The 21,641-nt window shown below is 31.0% G+C and overlaps 3 protein-coding genes across 7 annotated transcripts in view; all 3 read left to right on the plus strand.

Annotated features, from left to right (window-relative positions):
• Window positions 1–2,039, plus strand: part of LOC144834507 (voltage-gated hydrogen channel 1-like) — a 46,924-nt gene extending 44,885 nt beyond the window's left edge. The window contains exons 4-5 of one of the 2 annotated variants that reach the window (XM_078689335.1): window positions 986–1,153; window positions 1,442–2,039. In XM_078689335.1, the coding sequence (XP_078545461.1) occupies window positions 986–1,153; window positions 1,442–1,617 (344 nt within the window). In that variant the 3' untranslated portion in view covers window positions 1,618–2,039. The remainder of the gene's footprint in view (window positions 1–985; window positions 1,154–1,441) is intronic. The other variant, XM_078689334.1, reaches the window with a different exon arrangement.
• A 1,993-nt stretch (window positions 2,040–4,032) lies between these two features.
• LOC144834509 (uncharacterized) lies at window positions 4,033–21,382 on the plus strand. Of its 4 annotated transcripts, none has more exons than XM_078689338.1 (3): window positions 4,033–4,122; window positions 19,044–19,192; window positions 19,595–21,382. In XM_078689338.1, the coding sequence occupies exons 2-3, from the start codon at window positions 19,120–19,122 to the stop codon at window positions 20,434–20,436; spliced, it is 915 nt and encodes a 304-aa protein (XP_078545464.1). In that variant the 5' UTR covers window positions 4,033–4,122; window positions 19,044–19,119; the 3' UTR covers window positions 20,437–21,382. The 4 variants fall into 4 exon arrangements, with proteins under 4 accessions (XP_078545464.1, XP_078545465.1, XP_078545466.1 ...); XM_078689339.1 differs by lacking the exon at window positions 4,033–4,122 and having other exon boundaries at window positions 19,050–20,077; window positions 20,126–20,173; window positions 20,222–21,382; XM_078689340.1 differs by lacking the exon at window positions 4,033–4,122 and having other exon boundaries at window positions 19,050–20,107; window positions 20,276–21,382.
• Window positions 6,196–9,364, plus strand: LOC144834513 (uncharacterized). Its single transcript, XM_078689343.1, has 2 exons — window positions 6,196–7,014; window positions 7,425–9,364. Exons 1-2 carry the CDS (start codon window positions 6,256–6,258, stop codon window positions 7,503–7,505), a joined length of 840 nt encoding a protein of 279 aa, XP_078545469.1. The 5' UTR covers window positions 6,196–6,255; the 3' UTR covers window positions 7,506–9,364.
• Window positions 21,383–21,641: the final 259 nt, after the last annotated feature.

Below are 21,641 nucleotides of genomic sequence, written 5' to 3' on the forward strand. Positions count from 1 at the left end.
GCTCATAAACCAATAGGATTGATAAATAGTTTGGGGACATTAAAGATGTATTGTCCCTTTGACTAATTAAAAAAAACAATTTTTTTAAATATTTCAAAAAAAAGTGGGTCATTTTGAAGTATCATAATAGTTATTAACTTTCACCAAAAATTAATCGAAAAAAAAATAATTTGACCGAAATACAGACTTTTTTTTGTTCAAAAAATAAGTTTTCGATCAAAACATATCTCATAATGCAACGCGCATGTTTGGCTACTCTGTATGCATAATCATAAAACTTCCTCGCAATCTGTGTGAAAACACCTTCTCAACTGCGACGAGTTGTAAACAATCCTAATTAGCATCATGCAAATCTTTGTTTACTTTCGCTCGTGACGATTTTCCAGACGAAATGTAATCAAATTAATTTACTTGTTAATTACGTAAACTTGTTGTTTTTGGCTCGAATTTTCGACTTAAAGTGAATAACTTTAATATTACTTTGATATGGCCAATTTAAATTATGATTTTTTTTTTTTCATTTTTTGTGTTTCAAGGGACAATACATCTTTAACTATTGCGATAAATCATAAAGCTACGGAAAAAGTAATGGCAAGCAATGATGTTTTAAACTTAATGAGAATGATGAATATCCAGTACTGATAATAAATGATTAGTTAATGGTGAGTAAAGCCTGCTTTACACTTTTTGCCTTATATATGATTCACAATTGCGAGAATAAATGAAGAGGCTTCAGTCGAGACCCTTGCATATAAAATTACGAATCTCCAGTGTTTTCATTCACAATTTATATACCACCTTTTTCCCACCCCTTTGAAATTAAATTGGTTATACATAATTTATTTATGGCATTTACGCCTGCTTTCTGTTGCTCATTTTGTCTTTACAACAAATTATAGCTATAAAAATGTATTTGTATTGACTTTCTTCCATACATTCCAACAGTCTCAAATTAAATGTATTTTGCAATCTATTTTTCCCCTAGGTCTTGTACTGTCTGTAGAAGCAAAGGCCCATGAAAAGATAACAGCACAGAAATTTCTTAGAGAAGAAGCTGAAATTGAACTTTATGAATTACGGAAACATTATGAAGAACAACAAAAACAAATGGAATTGATCGTAGTAGAAGCAAAAAAGCAAGGCATAGTATTAAGTAAGTTGTGATAGCGTCTGTAACCACAACAAGTCATGATAGAGGTGGATGGTTAGGGGCTTGGTTAGGGGCTGGGTTAGGCCTATGTTGTTTGTTAGGGAAGAGAGAGAGATAGAAAACTAACTGAAGTATTATTTCCAATATTCCTGCCACCCCATAACATTGTTCTTCCCACCAACAACAACTCCCTTCAAGTTAATTTTACTTTAGTTTTTTGGAGTAGTCTGGAAGGAAACTGTCGTAGGATAATTCTCTAAGAATTAATATTTTGAATATTTTTTTATGCAGATTCAATAACTAAAAAGGATTCAATAAAGAATGAGAAGCAAGTTAGTGTAGAAGTTGATTTGAATGGACCTCCATCATACAGTGACTTACATGAAGGAAATGATGCTATCAACATGTCAACAACTTCCGCTAAGGTCACTTATGAAATGCAAGATGAAGAGTGTAAAAATGAATAGAGTAATTTAAATTATATTTTTGAAAAAAAAAATCACTACACCATCTGGGACATGTATATGCTGGCCATGCATATACCGCAACTATGAAACGCGTTGACAGTTTAATACGTGTCAACAATTCATTATAATTTATGCAAAAAAAAAAAATAGATTTGCAATATTTTCATTTGGTTTTTTGGATGTTTTCTGAATGCATTTGAATAGTTTGAATTATTTGATCTTATAACAAAACCTAATACAAGAACAAAAAGTTTAATAATGTACATTAAATTGCAGAGGCAGGAGAGAGAAGGAAGCTGATCACTTGAAAAAAAAAACACATTTAAATCGAAAACAGTTACTGATGAACAGTTACACAACACAAATGCACAATTCAGGTAGTTAAGGGGTGGGGGAAAAGCAAAAGGCCTCTTAATCCTCTCCCTTTACCTTTTTCCCCACGCATATAATCACAACCACCAATGTGTATGTATGTATAGATGAGTAATACTATTGTCAAATCATTTAAGCTCACTCGAGTATATAATTCTCAAATATTAAATGGAATATTGAATATGGTATTGTATATTATATTTTCATTTCATTATTGTTTAACAATTCATGCATGTTATTATATCTATCAGTGGGCTGGTCTAAAATGTTGGACTTCCAAGGCAGACTTTTGCCATTAGGGATAAAAAAAATTATCCAAAAAGAATAACATACATAATTAATACAATGAAGTTCAATTGGTTAAAGAAGATAATTATAGAGAGTAAAATGATTTGTTACTGTTTCATTATATTATTTACAGTAAATAGGAAGCTATTTAAAATCTTTTATTGCATTAATTAATAAATATTTATTTATTTGTATAAAACAAATTTTATAATAAAAATGATAAAGATGATAAATAATAAATAAGTGAAAAAAATCATCCAACAGTGATAAAGTACATAATATATCCAAGTTTAATTGTCAATATCAAATAAACAACATAGGTGAAGTATAAGAGAGTGCTATGATGTTAGATACATCATATCATTAACAGGTAATTGTTAATTTACAATTATTTACAAAAAAAGAACTGTATAAATAAAAATAACTATTAACAATTTCTAAATCAAAAAACTTATTATTATAGTGTACATTGTAAAAATTAAGATCAATATATCAGTTTAAACAAAGAGAAAGGATATTTTTATTATTATTTTACAAATCTAAAGTAGGAATTAACTGTTGTAAAGTAGTAATAAATAAATTGATTTTTTAATATAAAACATCATTTCGAATAACCTGAACTTTCCTGTGCGGACACCTCTTAAGCGAACACCTATTAAATCTATTCACCATAATCGGTCACAAACATTTTTTCATTTTCAATTTACAGTACCTTCCACAACTGGCTAACCAAAAACGAATAAAAAACGTTTATAGTAAAACTACTTTAATTAGGAGGTCTCTAAGAAGTAAAGTATGAAATTTAAGGCGTTGGTTAACTTTTATAACACACCTAAATATATTCTTGTCATTTGTTTAGACAATTGTGGGTCACATATATTAATATTTCTATTAAACGATCGTATGGGTTTTCAGCTTTTTTTCTACCAAAAAAATCTTCTCACGAATGAAAAAAAATGTTAAAGCCAACTGTGAACAGTGCCGCCTGTTGTTTTGCTTGGCTTTGGCATATATTATAAACTAACAATTCCACTAGATCAACAGAGCTACATTTTTGGAAAGCCATATATGTATTAATTTAGACAAAAAACACTTAAATTAGCTTCAGATCGTTGGTATGATTTTGATTAATCATAGGAACAATTATACAAAAAGTGGAATTGGCCTAAATCAGTTTCAGTTGCCTGGCAATATTTTCATATTGCTCTACAACCGAATATGTTTCGGTTGTTGACATAATAGGTAGTTGTTATAAAATAAATAGTGAATGTTGCCTACACAACTAAGCCTAGCTAAGCCTAAGAGGATATTTAACGCGAGCTGGTAGTGCAGTGTTTCTCTCTTTTTATCATAATTTTGACATAGTTTAATATTTTTATTTTAAAGTAATATATTTTGTTTAAACAACATAAAAAATTGTAGGTCTAAGTGTCTTTTACATAACAACACTCAAGAGAGACCTGTGAGTATGAATTGAAATGCCCAACCTATGAAACTCATTAATCGAAAAGGGTTGGACAAAAGTTTATCTACTCCCAACAGAAATACAACCCAATCAGATTATATAAAATAGAAATAGTTGTGTTATACACAATGATTGATGTGTACTTAATAACAATTGGTGCTTACTGCAAAGTGATTGGTGCATATTGCATTATACTTAAGAACTAAAAGCAAGGGGAGGAGTTCCATAGATGATAAATACATCAGCATCTTTAGTTTTGGGATCATTTGATGACTGGTGAACAGATTCCATACAACATATCAGATTGTGGTGTCTACATAGATTACTAGAACAACTTAATGTCAAGAAATTATCCATCAGTTAGCTAAAACAGTTTCCAAGTGAGTAACTTTTACATATTGTATAGGTTCAGGATTATTATTATTGATTACAATATTTTATATTTGTTATGTATTATGATGTATTATGTCGTATTATAACACACCTGTTGAGTCTTTTGCATTTGAATGGTTAATTATGCATTATGTTTTGTTCGGTATTAGTTCTACTGAACAGAAAATGATTATAATTATTGGTTCTCTCTACAAAACAAATCACAGACTGGCTCTTTATTATACAACAATGTACAGTAGGTACTTTGTTAATGTTGCCATTGTAAAACTCAATTTGTCAACTCATAAACATTTACTATGTATATACCAATGATTAGTTTTACACTTGATTATTGATTTTATCTAGCTTTTCCTTTTGTTAGACATAATAAACAGAACAAAAAAATAATTGTCCATTTTAGGAGGTGCAAAATTGAAATATAACACCCTAGTACGTTTTTCGAGCACGAAAGCTGCCATTTAAAAATAGTGCGCAATAACGTATATCGAAAAACGTATAAGGGCGTTATATTTAAACTTTGTACTTAAAAAAATGGACACTTATTTTATTGTTTTGTTTATTATGTCTATCCACCTCCCGTAAGCAGTAACAAACATGTTTTCATTTATAGTTTTTAATGTGCTGTATAACATTAATTTACCTCGCACAAGACATGGCTAACCAAAAACTAATAAGACAAAGTGTTTGTTAGCAGGATTACTCAAAAAGTAATTACCAGATAGACATGTGGTCAAGGACCACTTCATTAAATTTTGGAGGCAATCTGAACCACAGTCCCAATTCTGGACCACTTTTTAAAATTATTTTCAGAATTACTAGTGTTAAAAGATAGGACAGAAATTTCAAAAGCCAGTATTTTCAAATTTCAATAAATTATCTATAGTTTTACCAATGTAATCATATTATAACATTGTTTGGCCTAAAATCGTTTTTTCTGGAATCGTTCATTTTGAAAACAGCTGAACTTTCCTTTCACCTTTTAACAGAAACACCTCTTGAAATGGACTCTCAGAAAGCCTGTTTATTATGTCTATCCACCTCCCATAAGCAGTCACGAACACATTTTCATTTACAATTTTTGTTTTTGTACAACATTAATTTATCTCCCACAAGTGGCCAACTAAAAACTAATAAATAGTTCCTCAGCAGACATAAAGAGCATAAAGTGTGTGGCCCTCTATTATCTGAGCCTCTCGTTTTCCATGGGTCAACATTTTATTCCAGACAAGTTGTCCATTTACGACAGATTTAACTGTACTAGAAAACAATTTCAGAGTCTTGGACTGTAAATTTATCTTAGTTATGGAGGGATTACTTTAAATAAGTGACCTCTAATAAGAAGGGTTGTATCAAATTGAAGGGTTATATAATATATTATATATGTAATATAATTAAGTGATTATCAACTAACCAATCAACGAAAGATGGAAGAAATACCAATAATCAACAAAGATGGAAGAAATATTACACATTAAAAAAAGAATGACAGAAAAATTGAAATATATTTAATTGAAAGGTGAAAGGGAGAGGAGGTGGTCAGATAAAGTGAGGGGAGAAAATACACCATGTACGTTCTGCTGGTTAACATTACAAAACTCAGTGAGACCTGTGTGCGGTTCTGAGCTAGCTAGGCTACATAAACATAATAGAATAATAATAACAGTATGTAATTTGTTACCATCGAAACACAATAAACACAATACTGTATTTAACTCATAACAATATATATTTAAGACTATTTTGCCAATCTAATCATACTGTATTTTCTCCATTCAATTCAAACATTCATTTTTGCCAATAACTTCTATTACGCTTATTAATATTTTAGATAGCGTTTCTCTATTGTTATGATAACATTCAACAACAATGTATATAATTTGTTACCATCGAAACACAATAAGCATTATAAACAAAATAGCCAATACCATGTGACATGAAATCTACCAATCAAATGGCAAGGATGATAATGAACTAATGGTTCATTGGTTTTTAACAAATACTACAGAAATGCATGGTGAAATGTAAACAGTGAAATCCACCTATAGCTTTTAATTATTTTTCAGTTCAGACACAGATCAGAGCACAATTGATTGAACACAAATTGTAGACATTTGATTAAAATGGCAGATGCAGCTACATCATCTAGCAAAAAAAAAGGACCAGATCATGATCCTGTTCACTTTGATTATATCCAAGGTGAAAAGACGTACAAGATCACAACTTTTAATTTTGGAGGTGTGGAAGATGACTATAAAGAGGTTATAGACGCTCTCAAATCTGATATTGTATGTTGTCAAGAAATTAACAAAACCTTGCCTAAAGAGATAGAAGAAAATTACCATTGCAAAAGTGGACAACAAAAATTGAAGGTATTGGTGAAAAAAAAAACATTTCCTGATGACCCTAAAGAGGAGGATGAGGAGGAGAGAGAGATCCGCAACAAGAAAATGAAAGATTTAGAAGATCACCAATGCACAGTACGCTTGAATACATTGATTATTATATCATGGCATGGCAAACAGAAATATAATACAAAAAATGCTAAAACACAAGTAAAAGACGTACCAGACGAGAAAAGGAAACATTTCAATGACCTTCAAAGCTATGCACACGCATTGTCAATACACTACAAATTACCAGTTATCATTGGTGGTGATTTTAACTTGAAAGATGATGATGCAGCTGAGCATTCAAATCCAGAAGGACCAGCAGAATTTGTATCTCCAACAAAAATACAACGTTCACGCAATATTGACTACTTTTATACTGTGTTTCAACAGTTCGAAGCAGTATCTACGCCTTACGATAAATTGATGAAGGATGCACATGCATCATCTTCTTCAGAAAGTGTTACTTCTGAAATAGAAAACTTAACACTGGTAAGTTATTTGACTTTTAGTACGTTAGCATTTTTCCATATTTCAAATTGAATTGAGGGTACCAATGATAATATAGGATGCTTTCAAAGTGGCGACGCAGAGAGCTGAGAACCATGAATGTGTCTGTTACTTTTCCCCCGCATCTTAAATTATAAACTGTTTCGATTGTACAAGAATTGATCTTGTTTTTGTCATGTGATATTAGTGCCCGTAGGAAGAGATGATCACATTTTGCATCCCCTACTAATTTGGCTAAAGCCTTGTCTACAATATCAAACTTTATGTGTCAAAAAAATCCTCTATGCCATAATTGATATTAAACAAAACTGTATAAAATCTAAAATTAATTCTATTAATAAAATAATTTCTAATTATTAATTCTATTCAGAGTATCTATTTAATTTTTTTAGGATGATGGCAGAGAAGTGGAATGCCCTAAATGTAAAGAAAAGTTTAACATTCCGCAGGAAAGTACTCAAGACATTGACTAAAAGAAATTGCACAATATTAGCCATTCAAAATAAATAAGCAATATGAAAGCTAATTGCACAATATTATTATTAGACAATAAAAATAAATAAGCAATATGAAAGCAGCTTGCTATAATATGTTAACCATAACAGATATTAATAACAAATACTGTGAGTAATTTTTTATAGAATGAAGATTTTACATATTTGAAAATTAATTCTAGAAAGATAAACTTCACTATTTCATCATGTTATTGAAATTGTATCTAATTACAGCAGATTTTAAATAAAAATACCATTAAAGATGTATTGTCCCCCTGAAAAAATAATTCTTAAACAATTTGTTGAGTATGCAATTTTAATGTCACTTTGACCAAAAATTGGGTCAAAAAAAATGCATTTACCTAAAAAAACATTTAAAGCAAAAACTAGTAAAATTGGCTGCCAGCCAATGAGTTTTTGGTTGAATTTAACCATTTATTTTGTCATTTTATAAGTGAAAACATTTATTTTTTCCGTTTTTTTTTCTACGAAAGTGATTAACTTTATTAAAACCACAAAATAATCTATTCAAAGTCTGATTTTATTAATCTTCATTTTTATGAAGATGTATTGTCCCCCAAGTATTTGGGAGACAATACATCTTTAATATTGGATTGAATAAAGAGCTTCAGGCAACTGCAGATCATAAAAATACAATTAAAAACAAAGCTTTGGGTATATTTTCATATACTGTACACCCTCATTTTAAAATTTTGCAATGAACTAGGAACAAATAGCAGACCATGGATAAGTAACTAACTTTATAGAAAACCAAATACATGAATCTCAGTTATCATTATTATCACCAGTTTAAACAAGAAATATTTCTTACAAAAAATGCCGTTCGACATTTTAAAATTATTCATTGTTCTTTCATCAGATATATTAAATGATTAATTATTAAAAAGATGTCCTTTAATCGCAAAAATACATACAAATCAAAGATAGTTTTTTAATTATTCTTTCATATTTTCTTCCATGACTGTAGAGATTAAATACCTGTTGTATGCTGTGACCTCAACCTGTATATAATTACCTGTATTTCTAAAGGCATGCAACCATAGTCAATTGACTATAATACCCCTCTCTAGAGACAAGGCGACTTCACGGTGGTACAAGTGAGAACATTTTTCTAGTCTTCCACCAATCAAAGGGCGAGAATCCAAAATTGTTTAACCGTGAGCCCTGATAGATTCTCTTTTCCCAGACGTTTTTTGGGTTCAGCAGCTGGGACCTATAAATCATAGTCGAGTTTACAAATTCGCAAAACTGTCGGCCTTAGATACCGCGATGAAAAAGCTTCTTAATGAATAACTTAATTGATGATGAGAGAAGTTGAGGGCAGTGAAACATGAGATCAACAGTTTACTCAAATGCAATCAGATGCCTAGAATCTTTGTAAGGCATAATAAAGCTATATATTATCTTGCTATAATTCACCAAATCTCTGTCTGTCTATCTGGGAAAGTCTGAAACTTGGGTAAAGTAATCCTCATGATATAGGTGATATAAAACTGATAATTGATGTTTTAAACTACATTTGAAACCCACTTTGAGGCGGGTATACTTGATTTTACACATATTATTGTTGTATTTAAGTTTATTATATATCGAACTGTTTAGTATAATTTAATATCATATTGTTATTTACATACATTAAATTTGTCACATTAGTTTTTTTTGTTTTAATAAACTGTTGGTGGTAGTAGTAGTATGTATTATGTTAAATTTTTTAGAGCATAAACATATTGAAATATAGGATTACAAGCATTGAATCATGTTGATTTTTATTATTTTTTCATACATACTATGTGCATAATATAGACATTTTGAAAATTATCATGAAAAATATTATGTTGAAATGTGATTGTCATTACGATATTACTTAATGAATTGTATTAAATAACCAGACTAATCCTTTATATCATTTGGAATAAACCATGGAGTTATAACATAGATAAATAATTAGTTTATTATTCATTTATAGAAATGAAATTGCTGCAATACTGATTTCACTCAATTTTTAGACTAATAAAGTAACAATGAAGTAGTTACTTGAATATTATTGTATGACTACTTGATGACGATGATGAGCATAAGTCGATGATAGAGATTACAATGATAAGACGATTTGTATCTCATTACTCATAATGAAACCAGTCTTCTGTGAAAACGAAGATGAGATGAAAATTATGAAGAACAAAGTTAATGATAAAGATGATGCTAATGATAAGATAAAGATGATTAGATGATAAAGATAATGATGCTTAGATGATAAATATAATGATGATGAGATAAAGATAATGATGATGAGATGAAGATAATGAAACATTTCATTCTACAGTTTAAATAAACAAAAAAATACAGTATTTTATTTACAAAATACTAAAATCATGCAGAATATGATTAGAAAGATGTTATATCAGAGAATACTATTTTTACATAAACCATGGAGGAATTCCTCCATGCATGTACAAATTGTCCTTCTATACTTTGAATTTTGTCAAACTGCTAAATTAAATTCGTTAATTTTCTACATGCTGCCACATACAAATTGTCTATGGTTAAACATTTCTTCACAAAGCAGTGTAATCTAAATAATTATTATTATTAAAAATAATTTTGTGGCCACAATTTTTGACCCAATGTAATAATAATAAAATATCATAAACACACAATATTTACAGTTATTTACAACAAAACAAAATAGATCTTTTGCATAATGTTATGGCAGAAATTATGAAGAAGCTAATTTTTTCCCACAAAATTCTTATGAAATGTGGTTAATTATTTGAATACAGCATCTTAAACTATAAAATTTGTGAATTTTATCAGGAAGGTATTACATTTCCCTGGTTTGATCAATTAATGTTTTTGGGCAATGTTGATTTTACCTGGCGTTTCCTATTTGTTATATCATTCAACAACAGTATGTAATTTGTTACCATATCATACTGTATTCAACTCATAAAAATGTATATGAATGACTTATTTTGTCAAGCTTTAAATTTCATTATTGATTTTACCCAGCTTTTCCCTATTGTTCAACAACATTATGTCTTGTTACCATCAAAACAAAAGCATTCATTCATTCATTCATAACATTCATTATTTGTATATGAATGACTATTTTGCAAATAACTGCTATCACATTAATAACAGCTTTTCCCTATTGTTTAAATGATAACATTCAACATTGAATGTATGTAATTTATTACTATCAAAACCAATTTAATCATAGTACTTAAATTTATTCTCTCCATTCAACATTCATTTTTGCCAATAAATTCTATGGCGCTTCCTAATATTGTAGGTAGCTTTTATAACATTCATTATAACGTGGGTTCAAGGATGTACTGTAGCCAATCAGACGCGCTGATGACTGACATGTGCACTCTTTATTTTTTCACTACCATGCACTGGAGTGCAAAAAGTGCATAGCAAAAAATCATAACAGCGTGTAAATCATATTGCAGAATACCGACCACCCTAGGCTCGCTGCATTAAAAACATAACAAACACACACCACTTGTATCTTATCTCAATTCTGCTACACAGTGATTTGGTCGCTGAGCAGTGGTGCAGAAGCCTAAGTGTATTCACCGAAAAAGGTATAAGTGAAATAAGAGGATTATTGCTGCAATAAGAACAAAAAACATGAAGAAAAAAAGTGAAGATTTTGAATACATCATCTTAAAACTATAAATTAAGTGAGTTTGATCAAATAATATAGTTGGGCGATGTTGTTAAAATCATATTTTGATCATAAATTTGTTTATTACTTCTTATTATACAACAATGGAGGTACCTGAATTGTAAAACTCAATTTTCAACCATGTGGTAGGCGTACGCTACTGCTCTAGGCCTTATAACAGTCAGTCATAATACCTCTAGTCCAGGCCATCAGTGCCTACAACATGCACTAGCCTGGAGGCCTACAAGCACCAGTACTTTCCACCACACTGCTCGCAAATTCTGTATGCTGTGTAAATGAGACGCTTACAGTTACCACTCGTAAATTGACCTTTAAAGAAAAACATATACACAAGATGCTCAACACAAACAAAGTCTTATTACAAACAAGTCTTTGGGAGTGGAGTTGTGTCATGAGAACAAAATCCTGGCATTTGAAAACAGGACCCTGAGAATTTTGGTAGAAAAGCATCTGAACCACCAAGCTACAGCTCCACTCATCACCAAGCTACAGCTCCACTCATCGGGACTCATCACCAAGATACAGCTCCACTCACCAAGCTACAACTCCACTCCGCAAGCTACAGCTCCTCTCCTCAAGCTACAGCTCCACTCCCCAAGCTACAGCTCCACTCCTCAAGCTACAACTCCACTCCCAAGCTACAGCTCCACTCCTCAAGCTACAGCTCCACTCCCCAAGCTACAGCTCCACTCCCCAAGCTACAGCTCCACTCCTCAAGCTACAGCTCCACTCCCCAAGCTACAGCTCCACTCCTCAAGCTACAGCTCCACTCCCCAAGCTACAGCTCCACTCCTCAAGCTACAACTCCACTCCCAAGCTACAGCTCCACTCCCCAAGCTACAGCTCCACTCCCAAGCTACAGCTCCACTCCTCAATCTACAGCTCCACTCCCCAAGCTACAGCTCCACTCCCCAAGCTACAGCTCCACTCCCCAAGCTACAACTCCACTCCTCAAGCTACAGCTCCACTCCCCAAGCTACAGCTCCACTCAAGCTACAACTCCACTCCCCAAACTACAGCTCCACTTCCCAAGTTTACAGCTCCACTCCCCAAGCTACAGCTCCACTCCCAAGCTACAGCTCCACTCCCCAAGCTACAGCTCCACTCTCCAAGCTACAGCTCCACTCTCCAAGCTACAGCTCCACTCCTCAAGCTACAGATCCACTCCCCAAGATACAGCTCCACTCTCCAAGCTACAGCGTCACTCTCCAAGCTACAGCTCCACTCTCCAAGCTACAGCTCCACTCCCAAGCTACAGCTCCACTCCCCAAGCTACATCTCCACTCCCCAATCTACAGCTCCACTTTACTTCTTTTAATTAAGCCAAAAACAAGGAAGACAGGATATGAACATAAAATGTTATTAATAAACACATTTTCTCTTTCACTATATTTAACTACCTAATTAACAAAAAATAGCACAAAATAGGCCTAATTATAATATACATCAGAAAGACAAAATATAGATAGGAAAACACATTTTAGCCAACTAAATTCATCATTACTATCCATATTCAACCCACTTCAGGGTAAAGGCCTCTCTAAATTAAATGCAGGAATAAAGAAAAAAAAAAAAGAAAACTGACCATCAGAGAAATAAGGAATCATTGAAGACACAAGCATACAGAATGCATAACAAATATTGTAATTTATGATGAGAGAAGTTGAGGGCAGTAGAACCTGAAATTGATGAGATTAAAGTAGTTCAGTGAAGTGGAAACAAGTTAAATTATGCATGTAGTTTTAACCAATCAGATGTCTAGGTTATATCTATGGTATGGTATATAATATAATCATTATTATCACTTATTATTATAGTAGACTTTATTTCTTTGTTAACAATATGTTTGATGAAAATTTAAATAGTTAAACAGTGATTGGCTTTATTATATTTTTATTATATTAATAAATATTCCTATAAATTCTTATTCTGTTTTACTCAGGTTAATCATAAAGCTCAATCTACACTATCAAACTTTATGTGACAACAAAATATGATGTGCCCATATATGGACATGATGAAATCATATCACTACCATATTTTGGGCATATCACTACCATATTTGGGCACATCACACTTTTTTTTGTCAAACTAGTTAGTGTAGACAGTGCTTAACCTGAGAGGGTGTAAATTCCATAATTTGAATTAGGATGTGTAAAGTGATTTTGAGAATTAGTTTAGCACATTTTGCTGATAGCATTGACAGATTACAAAAACAAACACATCGATCAGCATCAACTATAGTATAGACGTGGCAAATATGTGTTAAAAATACACATAACCATGATAGTAGAGAGGATATTGACAACCATGGGTGTGTATTTTACAGATTGAATAAACCAATAATTGTTGAAATGTTCTCACGCTCAAATCTACAATGGATTATTTTTACAAGTGTACAATATTAGTATTATTTTGTAAGTGATAAATTATCTATAGTTTTCATTATTGATTACCAATGTAATCATATTATAACATTGTTTGGCCTAAAATCTATTTTTCTGGAAAGTTTGTTTTTTCCCATTGCATTTGGAATACAGTGGAACATTCCTGTGCTTTTCTTTTGCCTTTCTCTGGGCCTGTTTCTGCTGAGCAGAAATAATTGATTATTAACCGTTTATTTTTTTTGATTAAATTGATTAAAGTTAATGATGATGTCATATCACTACCATATTTGGCCACATCACACATTTTATGTCAAACTATTTCAAAGATGCAATGCATCTGTTGGACTAAATTTACCACAAAAAAAAACCTTTTAGTGCATATATTTAAACCTTTTAAAAAGGAAGATTAAATTGATTTAAAACTACATACTGTATTAGATAATGTACAACTTCAAAAAAACATTATATATATAACACTAGTTCTTTCAATTAATTTTTGCCATTCTTAAAACCAAACATTATGATGTTTCATTTCATTTTTGTTACCATGACTGGATATTTTGCCTCTGAGCTGCGGCCAGTTTCGTGTGGTGTGCCACAGGGATCCATCCTTGGTCCGCCTTTATTTCTGTTATTTATTAATGATTTAAATTATACAAGCAATGGTGCTGAAATTGTTATGTTTGCAGGTGATACCAGTTTATTTATTAATCATAAGGACATCTACCAAGCTATTAATTTAATGAATCGAGAACTTAGTAAAATTGCAAACTGGTTAAAATCTAATAAGCTATCGTTAAATATTAAAAAGACAACATTTATTATTTTTTGTTCAGTAAATAAACCAATCTCCCCCCCCCCCCTTCCAACATTCCTAAATAATATTACGGCATCAGTGAAATTGAAAGAACAAAAGCAACATTTCTTGGCATTTTTATTGATGAATACTTATCTTTTATTTCTCATATTAATACAATTTCATTAAAACTATCATGAGTGGTCGGTGTTTTCAATAAACTTAAACATGCCTTGCCTTCCTCCGTTTTACTATTAATTTATAAATCACTTTTTTGGGGGCTTTACTTCAAAAATTAATTTCAATTGTATTTATATTTTGCAAAAAAGAGCTTTAAGATCAGTTTATAATGTGCAATACCTCCACCATTCTGCTCCTCTTTTTGATTTATCTAATACACTTAATATTTATGACTTACTCACAAGCAATGTTGCTTTATTTATGTTTAAATTCAAACATAATCAACTGCTCAGAGTTTTTGATACTTATTTTCAAACTTTTAGTTCAGTTCATAATTATAATACCAGAAATAAATTAGATTATGCTTATGATTGCTTAAATACGGAGGTTGGCAAGATATTAACTTTTCAGGACCCAAAATATAAAATTCTCTACCAGAAGAACTCAAAATTAATTAATTTTATATCTTGTTTGACGTTCAAATTACATGAATACCTTGTTTCTACTATTATTGTTTAAGTTAATATATCTGTTTTAAGTTAAATTAAACTGCAATCGTTAAGTTACATGCCTTTTTTGCTCATTATCATATTGTTTTTTTTACATGTTTCTTACCTTACCTTACTTAAATATGTTGCCTGGACCCCACATTTTAAAGCTTAAGCTTCCAGTGGAGCACCCCTTTTCTCATTTATTATGTATTATTTTAGAAAATGTTATCTGTACTTTTATTTGAGAAATAAAATTGATTATTGATAGATATACAGTTATTGTAAAAAAAATATTTAAATACAGTTTTCTGGTATATTTATTAATTAACCTAAAATTACATCTTATAAACTTAATATGTGTGCATCTGACTAGAACAATGTATACACATAGCCATTATACATAGCTAATTATTGATGCAATGAAATTTAATATTAACAAACAACCAAATTGAAATTCTAATAATAATGGATTATTTGAGTTGATAGGTGGCAGTTTAAATTGCGTGGGCATACTTCACAACTGATGTGTACCGTGATTGGTTGTAATGCACGATTGATGTGTACTGCAGTGATTGGTTCATACTGCACGATTGATATACAGTACTGCAATGACTGGTTGTAAGGTAAGTAAGGTACGATGATTGGTGTGTACTGAATAACAATAATGTTTAATGCATAGCGATTGGTGTATACTGCATGCAGGGGGAGGAGTTCCATAGATGTTAAATACATTGGCAATTGATGATGAGATACATCAAATTAAGGTGTAGTGAACAGACGGCAGACTATTTATTTCAAGAAATTAAAAAAGGCTTTCATGTAAGTAATTTTTATAAATTGTAGTTTATTATTATTATTTTATGCTTGTGCATACCTCCAGCCATGCTCTAAGCCCAATTAGCTTATAACCCTTCTACGTGAGAGGATCGTGGCTATCAAATGTTTATTCTAGAGCTAGACTACTGTAGCCCTACTTGGGCGTTTATTCAAATAAATACCATAGGCCTAATTGGTAAGTAGTATTAATGAGTAGCTAGACTAACAAAAGAACCTAATTTATACTAATAATGTGTGGCTAGGCTAACAAAAAGAACCTAATTAAAAAAAAGGAATTAATAGGTAAGGAAAAAACAAAGGTATCTATTTTGATTAATGTTAGGTAAATAAAAGGGTTTAAATAGAATTAGACAGGTGTGTTGAAGGGTTTCTATAGAGTGTATCACAGGTGTTGTACAATTACAGACAATTACTGACACCCATTAATAAGTGTTGAGGCAAACAAAAGGAATTTATTTTGATTAATGTTTAAAAAAGAAAACAAAAGGGCGACATTAGAAATCTACTTCGTGAAAACATTAGGATGTCACCTTTTTAACAAGGAGACTTAATATGTATTGTCCCCCAAAAACATGAAAAATGAAGATTAATTAAATCAGACTTTGAATATGTTATTTTGTAGTTTTAATAAAGTTAATCACTTCCTTAGAAAAAAAAACGAAGAAAAACATTTTTTCACTTGTAAAATGACAAAATAAATGATTAAATTCAACCAAAAATCCATTGGCTGGCAGCCAATTTTTTGCTTGAAATTACATTTTTTCAGGTAAATACATTTTTTTTTCAATCAAATTTTTGGTCAAAGTTGAGAACTATTATGTTACATTAAAATGGAATATTCAAAAAACATTTTTTTTTTAGAATAGGCCTATACATATATATTACAAATGTTATTCTATACAGCTATGTAAAAATATTTAAAAAAATATAAATTACATAAATATGTCAAGTTTGGTATCAAATTATAGCTTATGACATATATATAGTAATATAATATAATAGTTTACCAGTGGCATGGCATATCGTGTTGCTATTGTCTAAATTGTTTGTAATTCATCGTAGGAACTTCCTATTGATATTTTCAGTTGACTATATGTAAAAGAAAGCAATAAAAAACATTCCAGACCCCTGTTTATTATTAATATTAAATTATTTATTGAGGTTACGAACTTATAAACGTTTTAAAATGATGCTTGAGGTTGGCACCCCCGGAATACAATTCAGAGAGTTTCTCTTAAAAGACAAACGAATCATTTGGGCCTTGTTTGTGATGACTCATTGTTAAACGCAGTGTCAAACGACGTTACATGAAGCGATTCGCAACGACGTTAAACGATTTGTCAGTTTGAAAACATTTGGACATGACTAATAACAATATATACTAAAGATTTCTAACCTAATAATTGTGTTTAAAGTTGTTATTCAATTGTATTCATTTATAGGACGGTAGAAGGGGCAGAGAATTCTCTCAATTCAATCAACCGCTAAATCATTTTAAGTTATTTGGAAAATCATTATATAAAATATATACAATGTATGACAACAGACAACTTGCATAAACAAACATAAACTACTGAAATTACTGGACACGCTGTCAGTCATCAACAAGTTTTTTTTATATATATGGCTCCACAATACGGTCCTTGAACGGCAGTAACACACTGACACTCATTATGCTTAAGTAAATCTATCGTATCGGCATAAGTTGCAAACGTTGTTAATACATTAGGATTTTGTTGGTGTATATAGATACTAATGATTATTTTGCGTGTACCGCCATGGCCAGATCTACAAATACCATGCCGGGCCGTCTTTAGTAAATTTTTGTAAATCACGGTTTGGCCCAGTGAGTAAAACTGTCGTCACTTTCTGAGGCGCACCCTATTCACACAGCACAAAGTCCCATATCCAATATGCTTTCTTTTTGTAGCTTACAGATATTACAGTGTAAAATCAATGGCCGTAAATAGTTCCGAATTGTATTCTTGATAATTTGTTGTTTTTTTTTTTAATAATTTGTCAGGGGCCGGGAAGAGTGCGCTTTCATTATACTTAATCATGTCATGCGAATTATTATTAAGGCAGACAAACCATGCGGAGCACGGGTTACTGCTAGACCACAATTTAATTACAAAGTAGCAAGTAGGTAACAAATCTCTTACACAAAAAAATATCAAAACCAGTGAAATAAAAACTCTACAATTCGTGTTTCTGCAGCAATGTGTTTTTCATTCGATTTTTGTCCACTTTTTTATTTTATCTCTATGTATCACCACAAAAAACACCCAAAATAATATAGTTTGGCATTTTATACTTTCGTCAGTGTTTGCGCGCCTAATTCACACAGCACAATTTTTCTTTAGCGTCTTTTTTTTCTCGTAAAGTCTGACCAGTCAAAAGTTTTTAGCCTACATGCCTTCGAAAGTGAAAGGATAGTGTATAATAAAATCAATGGCCGTAGTAGTTCTGAATTTTATTCGTGATACAATTTGTTTTTATTCTAATAATTTGTCAAAGTATTTTTATCAGAGTGTGCTTTTATTATACATGCTCATGCAAAGTATATAAGCACAAGGCAGAAAAAGACCATGCGGAGCACGGGTTACTGCTAGTAATTATAATTCTTAATGGAGCAAGTATCACACTATATTCATTTACCTAACATAAATTGGCCTTTTTTATTCACAATGTTTTATGCATACATGTCAAGTTTGAGGTTGCTGGTGGCTTGAGATTTATTCCCCAGGCAATTCATAACATACTCCCAAAAAAATGTGAAAAAAATTGAGATTGGTAAAAAAGTGTGTGCTTTTGGTGTGGAGAGCTAGAGTTTGGGCCTCAAACCAGATGATTTGCACAATGTTAAATTTTACTGTGTTTGATATGCACAACAAAAGACAAGTAGATATTTTCTTTTTCACTAGATTTACCTACCTAATTAACATTAATTAGCACAAAACAATTAGAATATATAGACATCATAAAGAGTTGTAAAGCAGAAGCACACCATAGATTGGAAACCAAATGTTGTAGCATTGTGTTCATAAATGTGATGTAATATATATCAAGATTGTTCTGCTTATTCAAATCATCTTCTCTTGTTTATTATAGGATAGATGTTTCTTACAACGGGTATTAACGAAAGAGACATTCAATTGTCGCTGATAGTTTAGACTACCATTTTTCTATGAAGAATTCATTGCACTATAAAATTCCTGCTGATAAAATAAAATTTGAGGAGATTGCAGTGGAGCAAAACAGTGAGCTGGAAAATCAAATTGTCATATTCAACAAATGAATTATTGTAGCGTTACAAAGTAAAGTTTTACTGGTGAAATTCATAGTTCTCCCTTTATAATTTGCCTTTAATACACAACTAAAATACTGTATTAGTGTTCATATCATTATTGGCTCATACTATACATAGTAACGATATCTGTTATAATAGTATTTCTATATAAATATATATATAGAACATTTTTCTCATTGATTGATTACATTTAATATGGCTTCACCTAAAAAGAAAATAACAAACTATACTCATCATCCTGTGGAAGGAAAATGTTCTGGTTTTAAAATAAATACATTTAATGTAGATAAAAATTATTTAAAACATGTTTTAAAGCTAGACAACATCTCACAAGATATAATCTTTGTGCAAGAATCACAAAATGAGTCAGAAGAGCAAGGGGAATATTTTTACAAATGCAAACCGGAGGGTACAACATACAATGGTGTGTTGGTATTAAAAGAATCAATATTTGAAGTAGTTCCACCAGAGAATGATTATAAATATGAGAATCGCTGGTGCAAGATCATTTTAAAACACAAAACCACAAACGAAAAGATAGTAGCAATATCATGGCATGGACCTTACAAGTCGGAAACTAAAGAGGAAGCTTTTTATGAACTTCTGACATTTGCCAAGAGAATGTCTGAAACACACAATGCTCAAATAATAATTGGTGGTGACTTTAACCTCGATAAAAGTAAAGCAAATGAATTTTTGGAGGCTAAACCTGCACTTAATTTTACCATCAAAGCTCTACCTGAAGCGTCACCATTAATTTCAGTTAAAATACCAGTTCAAGATTCACATAAAGCTTCAGCCAAAGGTTCACGTAAAGCTTTAGCCCAAAGTTCACCTCAAGCTTCATCCACAGGTTCACCTCAAGCTTCAGCCCAAAGTTCACCTCAACCTCCAGCCCAAAGTTCACCTCAACCTCCAGCTCAAAGTTCACCTCAAACTTTATCCACAGGTTCACCTCAACCTCTAGCTCAAAGTTCACCTCAAGCTTCATCCACAGATTCACCTCAAGCTTCATCCACAGGTTCACCTCAACCTTCATCCACAGGTTCACCCAAATCAAGAGGTAGACAAAAAGAAAATATCGATTATTTTATATGTTCATCTAATTTTGAAATATCGGAAATACATACAATTGATATAACTATGACGGATTTAACAAATAAATTTAGCAACATTAGTGTGGACAAATCGTAAATCTCACAATTTGTTTGAAATCATACAGTAGGTACATGGTATGCAAATTTATCCATTAAATTTGTTCTAATCATCAATAACTATTAATCTAACTCAACTTAAATAGCATACTAAATTCCATTAAATGGTAAAAATCAGTAGTTGGTAAACGTAATTTTACTGAAATTTGCCTTTATATATGGTTATTACTTTTCTTTTTTTTTCAATTTTTTGTAATTTTGTTTACAGTTTTCTTATAAAGTGATTTATGACCTTGATTTTTTAAAATTTTTTATATTAGTTTGTTTTAGTTAAGTTAATCAATTGTGATATAAAAGTATACATTTTCTCATGAAATATACTAGTTTAAAATTATTTAGACAAATGACTGTATATAACAATAGTGTACATTTTAAACATCAATATATCGGTCAAAACAAAGAAAAAAGTAGGTAGTAACTCTAAATGTAGCAGTAAAGTAATATGATTTGATTCATTTACTTTTCAAGATTCATTTACTTTTCAAAATTCGTCACTACCTTCCTTTAAGCGCCCTCCTTTCTATCTACAGTATAGGTCACTTTTATATTCAACCTCTTATCAGCTATTGTAACATTATTTGGTTTAATTCATATGCTTCAAACTCCAGAAAAAGTCATACAAGCTATAACTTGGTCTGAATATCAAGCACCAACAAGTCCTCTATTTCACATAAATAATTTATTAAAATTGATGATATTCATAATTACCAAATTGGTATTTTTATGTACCGAATGTTGTACAACCTGATTTTTAAAACCTAAAACATTTTTCTGGTCATAAATATACTAGATGTAAACTTCGACCTACTCTCCTACAACTTAAAATGCAAATTTCATTAATGTATTAAACAATTATATAAGTTGAATCTATTTAAGAAGTATACATCTGCCGATGTAACTGTAATTTTTTATATGTATTTTAAACTAGATTATTATAATTGTATTTTTTTGGTTGTTTAGTAAGTTCTTTAGGTCATCAACTACGTACAAGTGTTTATCTTTTTGCTGATGGTCCTTTTCATCTTTTTATGTATTTTATTCTATATTTTTTATATTTTTCTTTTCTCTTTGATAAAATGAAATGCATAAAAAAAGTTTAATTGATGAAAGGAGAAGTTGAGGGCAGTAACACTTAAGATCAACCTAACAGGCTTTAACCAATCACAATCTATATTGGTAATATTG

Source organism: Antedon bifida, chromosome 2, assembly GCF_963402885.1.
Source record: "Antedon bifida chromosome 2, ecAntBifi1.1, whole genome shotgun sequence".
NCBI classification, from domain to species: domain Eukaryota; kingdom Metazoa; phylum Echinodermata; class Crinoidea; order Comatulida; family Antedonidae; genus Antedon; species Antedon bifida.